The 6,000-nt window shown below is 38.2% G+C and overlaps 1 protein-coding gene across 3 annotated transcripts; it reads left to right on the plus strand.

Moving 5' to 3' along the window:
• The first annotated feature begins 529 nt into the window (after window positions 1-529).
• Window positions 530-3,305, plus strand: kctd6b (potassium channel tetramerization domain containing 6b). Of its 3 annotated transcripts, XM_017486297.3 has the most exons (3): window positions 530-678; window positions 1,178-1,253; window positions 2,199-3,305. In XM_017486297.3, the coding sequence occupies exons 2-3, from the start codon at window positions 1,227-1,229 to the stop codon at window positions 2,883-2,885; spliced, it is 714 nt and encodes a 237-aa protein (XP_017341786.1). In that variant the 5' UTR covers window positions 530-678; window positions 1,178-1,226; the 3' UTR covers window positions 2,886-3,305.
• The last annotated feature ends 2,695 nt before the right edge of the window (window positions 3,306-6,000 follow it).

Consider the following 6,000-nt stretch of genomic DNA (forward strand, 5'->3'; position numbering starts at 1 on the left):
ATTTAATTCAAAAAGTGGAACTTTCATATATTCTAGATTCATTGCACATAAAGTGAAATATCGCAAGCCTTTTTTTATTTTACTCTTAATGATTACAGCTTACAGCTCATGGAAATCAAAAATCCAGTATCTCAAAATATTATTACACATATTACACAGTTGTGTAACGTTTTAGTCTGAAGTTTATATTTGTAACACTCAGTTTGTGGATTTTATTTTAAATTAATGAAAAAATGGTGGTAGAATCGGTCAACTAATCAAATATGGAAATAATCGTTGGTTGCACCCCTAATATATATACAGTCATGTGGAAAAAATAAGTACACCCCATTTAAATTGTTGGGGTTTTTTACATACTTGGTTGGACAAGCATTTGTTCATATTTGAAACACTGCCTATTTGTGTGTAGTTTCTTATAGTGGGAACAATTCTGACCTTTGACTAATTTAGATATAACGTTCCTCAAGAAAGACTCGTGGGCTGTTTACGGCACAGATGTGTTACGTGTTATTGCAGTTACCCGGATGTTGAATTAACGTAAGCATTGCGCTGTGTCGGTCACATGACTGTCGATTCCAAGCTGCTCCGGTTCTGAGCTGTAGTCACTGCAGGCTTTGACCTGCATGCTAACATCTCTCCTACCTTCTTTTAAACCAGAATAAGCCACAGTGCTAACAGGTAAGAGTGTGTTTGTTTCACCTCTAAACTACGAGGAAAGTGTGGTTTGAATGTTTTGTTATTTTTTATTAATTTACATCGTGTGCACAGCAGCCGACTGGACGCTTTCAATGGTAGATAGATACAGCTACTAGTATTAGCCTGAACGGGCCACGGATATTAGTACAGCTAGTTATGCACGCTAGCAGACCTATACACACTGTAAACATTCGTTCTGGTGCTATGCGCTATGTCTAATTTACACATGAAGTAAACATTAACCTACCTACTAGCTGTGTGTTTGGGTTTCGGGATGTGTTTAGCAGATCCTTTAATTATAGCATTAGCTACATAAAGTTACACCCTGCGTTACCTGGCATGCTAACGTGCAGCTGTGTAATCCTCACCTTTTTGTTCTCATCATTTGAAAGTTAATCATCATGTCTGTGTTTGTAAAGGCAGTGTATTATATAGTATGATATCTTTATGTTTCGGGCTGTGATCGTGTAAATCTTTGCAGATCTTTTTACTTTCTCTGTGAGCCTGAGCAGTCTGTAAAGTCTTATCAGATGGATAATGGAGACTGGGGGCATATGGTGAGTTTATATTGTGTGGTCTTGACTATTGAGAGATGTTTCTCCAAGCCCATGGTTCTCAAAGGGGATTCTTGGGGTCCATGCGTTAGTCCTAATTTTGCTTCAGAATTTTAATACACATGGATTCTGTGTGTATGAAGTTAAGAAATTAAAACTCTCTGGCTCAATGAACTCACCAAAATATTATTATACACTATAATAATAATGTGCCTACTTATCATATAATATATATATATTATTTATATATATATATATATATATATATATATATATATATATATATATATATATATGAGCCCATATTCTAATCTCATCTATTCATCTTATACATTTGGAAGCCACATTATTAGATATATTTAGTGTATTGTCCATTATTCTTAAGAACAGCCTTACCCATGATAAAAATCACCTATATGTTGAAATGAACAATTTGTTAGACCTCCTATATACATCATTTGAAAGTGACCACCTTTGTACCACCAGTGACCAGATATTATATTCTTTGGGTGAATCATTCTCAGCACAGCAGTGATACAACCGTGTGTGTGTGTGTGTGTGTGTGTGTGTGTGTGTGTGTGTGTGTGTGACTCTGACTCATTCGGTTCATGCAGAATTGAGTCAATAGCATACCAGTGTCACTGTTGTGCTGAGAATGGTCCACCACACAAATAATATATGATCTGATCATTGGTGTTACTAAGGACAAGCTTGGTCATATGGGCATGAAGGGTGGGTGACAAACTATGCATAGCAACAGAGGGATAGCAGTCACTAATTATATACCCCAAAGTGCATTTATATGTAGGTGTACTTGATAAAAGAGCAAATGAACTAGGTTTTTTTAATAAATATATGTATAAATTGACCAAACATTCTAGAGATAACCCCCCTTATCTATTAGATGTAGTTGTCTTCAGTGTTCTGGCCATTCTTTTATTTTTTCAGATGACTCACCCAGTCACCTTAAATGTTGGAGGCCACCTCTACACCACCTCGATATCCACGCTCCAGCGGTACCCTGACTCTATGCTGGGTGCCATGTTCCGTGGTGACTTACCAACCACGCGAGATACTCAAGGACACTACTTCATTGACAGGGATGGCACTCTGTTCCGCTATATACTGAACTTCCTGCGCACATCTGAACTGACTCTGCCAGGCGACTTCACAGAGATGGATCTCCTGCGTAAAGAAGCTGATTTTTATCAGATCGAGCCCTTAATCCAATGCCTCAATGACCCAAAGCCACTGTACCCTCTAGACACCTTTGAACAGGTGGTAGAGCTTTCCAGTACCCGCAAACTCTCTAAGTACTCAAACCCAGTAGCTGTCATCATCACCCAGCTGACCATAACCACTAAAGTGCACTCGCTGCTGGAGGGAATCTCCAACAATTTCACCAAGTGGAATAAACACATGATGGACACAAGAGACTGTCAAGTGTCCTTCACCTTCGGACCTTGTGACTACCATCAAGAGGTATCTCTAAGGGTTCATCTCATGGACTACATCACTAAACAGGGCTTCACAATCCGAAACACTCGTGTCCACCACATGAGCGAGCGTGCCAATGAGAACACAGTGGAGCACCACTGGACTTTCTGCAGGCTAGCTTACAAAGTAGAAGACTGACAAAGCTCCAAACTCTTCTAAACTGCTGATGCCAGTGCTATAAGTTAATTAAGCTGCATATATTTCATTGTTTGTTGTATGACCAAACTCAGTAATGAGAGAAAAAGGGAAAATAGTAATGTAACACTTATCAACCAAATTGTTGTTTTATACATTCTGCTATTTTTTTTTTTTTTTTTTGCAATATAAGATCATTCCAGGTAGTGTCAAGGTCAGGACAAGTTTAATCCATGTACTGTAGCCCACTATAGGATCCACAAATATGCAGACAGCTTTTAGTCCATCATGTAGCAAAATAATTATTCATATATTCACTCTAGATTAAAAACAAAGAATTTGCACTGTGTGCAACGTCACAATGCTGAATCCATGCATGTTAAAACATGTACTTTAAGTATTAAATTGTCACGTCAAATTGGACATCTTTCATTGTTTTCCTGTTGTCCTTTAACTGTAATCACAAACTGTCCAAATGTTTACTGTCCTTTATTGGCAATTTACCATATAAAATGTGTCACAACAAATCCACAATTTATTTGAAATGAAGCAGTCAAGATATGACTGAAGCGTAGATTTTCAGCTTTAATTCAAGGGGCTTAACAAAAAAATTACATTAACTGTTTAGGAATTACAGCCATTTTTACAGAGTCCCTCTGTTTTCAGAGGCTGAAAAGTAATTGGACAATTGAATGAGTAGTTTCTCGTTATTTTATGACAATCTTCAGGAGATGAAAGGTCTAGACTTGATGAATTTGCATTTGTGGTGAATTTTCCAAGTGATGAATTTGCATCTGGTAGCTGTTCATGGGAACTCTTAATATGTGGTCCAAAGAGGTGATGCAAGTGAATGAGGCCATCATCATTAGGTTGAAAAAAACAAAAACAAAGACCTATCAGAGAGATAGCAAAAAGTTTAGGAGTAGTCAAATTAACAATCTGGTACATTCTTAAAAAGAAAGAATGCACAAGCGAGCTCAGCAACACTGAAAATCCTCAAAGATCACTGAAGATAACTAAAGTGGATGATCGCACAATTCTTTCCTTGGTGAAGAAAAACCCCTTCACAACATCTAGCCAAGTCAAGAACACTCTCGAGGAGGTAGGCACATTATTGTCAATGTCTACAATCAAGAGACACCTTCATGAATGTAAATAAAGAGGGTTTATCTCAAGATGCAAACCACAGGTAACACTCAGGAATAGAAAGTCCAGATTAGACTTAGCTAGAAAACATCTTTAAAAATTTGCAGATCTGGAAAGAGATTAATTTATACCAGAATGATAGGAAGAGAAAAGTACGGAGAAAGAAAGGAAGGGCTCATTAACCAAAGCATATCACTTCATCTGTCAAACATGGTGGAGGAAGTGTTATTGCATGGGCATGTATGGCTGCCAGTGGTTCTGCGTCACTGATGTTTATTGAAGATGTGAGTGCTGATAGAAGTAGCACGATGAATTCTGAAGTGTACAGAGCTACACTTTCTCCTCAGATTCAGTCAAATTCTGCAGAACTGATTGGACAGCGCGTCACAGTACAGATGGATAACCACCCAAAACATACCACAAAGGCAACCCAAGAGCTTCTCAAGGCAAAGAAATGGAATGTTTTTAAATGCCCGAGTCAGTCACCTGACCTCAACCTAGTTGAGCATACTTTCCACATACTGAAGACAGAAAGACTCACAAACAAGCAGCAACTGAAGATGGCTACAGTAAAGGCCTGGCAAAGCATCTCAAAGGGAGGAAACTCAGAATTTAGTGATGTCCATGGGTTCTAGACTTCAGGCAGACATTGACTACAAAGGATTTGCATCAAAGTATTTAAAAAATCTTTATATTCATAATTCTTTGTTTGTCCAATTACTTTTGAGCCTGGGAAAATGGAGGGACTCTGTTTAAAAAATAAAAATAAAAAATGGGTGTAATTCCTAAATGGTTAATGCATTATTTTTGTTAAACTCCTTGAATTAAATATGAAAGTCTACACTTCAATCACATCTTGATTGCTTCATTTCATGTACAGAGGCAAAATTATGAAAATTGTCGCTGTCCAAATACTTACAGACCCGACTGTAGGCACATTTTGTTAGTGTACAATTACTGACTGTAGCCTATCGGCTATTGTCCCCTCTACCCTGCGCACCAGTGTTTTTTTGTTTGTTTGTTTAGGTTTTTGTTGTTTTTTAGCAGTAATTATTTGGGTGGTGAATCATTCTCACTACAGCAGTGACAGTGGCCTGTGTGTGTGTGTGTGGTCCTGGTGATGCAGTGTTGCTGGGATTTTTAAACGCCTGATTAACACTGCAAAAATTTCCAGCCAACAGCTGTGATGTGGTCAGAAAGTAACTCATAAATGATTAAAGAACAGTGGACAAAAATTGCCTGTGGAAAAAATTATCAGTGGCATGATGGAACAGCAGGAGAACATGTTCTCTTTGGATGCATGTATGTTTCCTCTGGGTACTCCAATTTCCTCCCAAAAACACGACAATAAGTGGATTGGCTATGATAAATTGCCTGAAGTAGGAAGAAGTATATGTGTGTATATATGTGTGTGTGGTCCTGTGATGGATTGGCGTCCTATCAGAAGTGTGTTCCTGCCTTGCTTCCAGTGTTCCTGGCATAGGATCCGGATCCACAACGCAACCCTGAACAGAATAAAGCTGTTACTGAAGATGTATTAATGACAAAAAGATCGTTATCTAAATGTACTTTTCATTTTTGGACCAGGTAAAGGGAGTCAAGACAAATTGGGCAAAGCAAGAGATGGGCTACAGTTAAACACTATATAAATACAAAGCACACACACACACATTTACATTACATTTATTCACTTAGCAGACGCTTTTATCCAAAGCGACTTACAAATGAGAAATATATAATTAGTGGGTGTACCTGATAAAAAGCCTAAGCAGTGTAGGTACAAGGCAGGTGTACCTAAAGATGTGACCACTTGGTGTACATACAACAGCTCGTCTGGGGTTTTCCGCGGAACCAATATTAATTTGGTTTGACTGTATATACGAGCTGTATGCGGACGAAACGTGTGATTCTCCCCTCTCTAAAAGTTCCACTTGGTACAATCCCTCTTAATGCTCTACTGTATGAGCATGCG

Source organism: Ictalurus punctatus, chromosome 15, assembly GCF_001660625.3.
Source record: "Ictalurus punctatus breed USDA103 chromosome 15, Coco_2.0, whole genome shotgun sequence".
In the NCBI taxonomy this organism is placed as follows: Eukaryota; Metazoa; Chordata; class Actinopteri; order Siluriformes; family Ictaluridae; genus Ictalurus; species Ictalurus punctatus.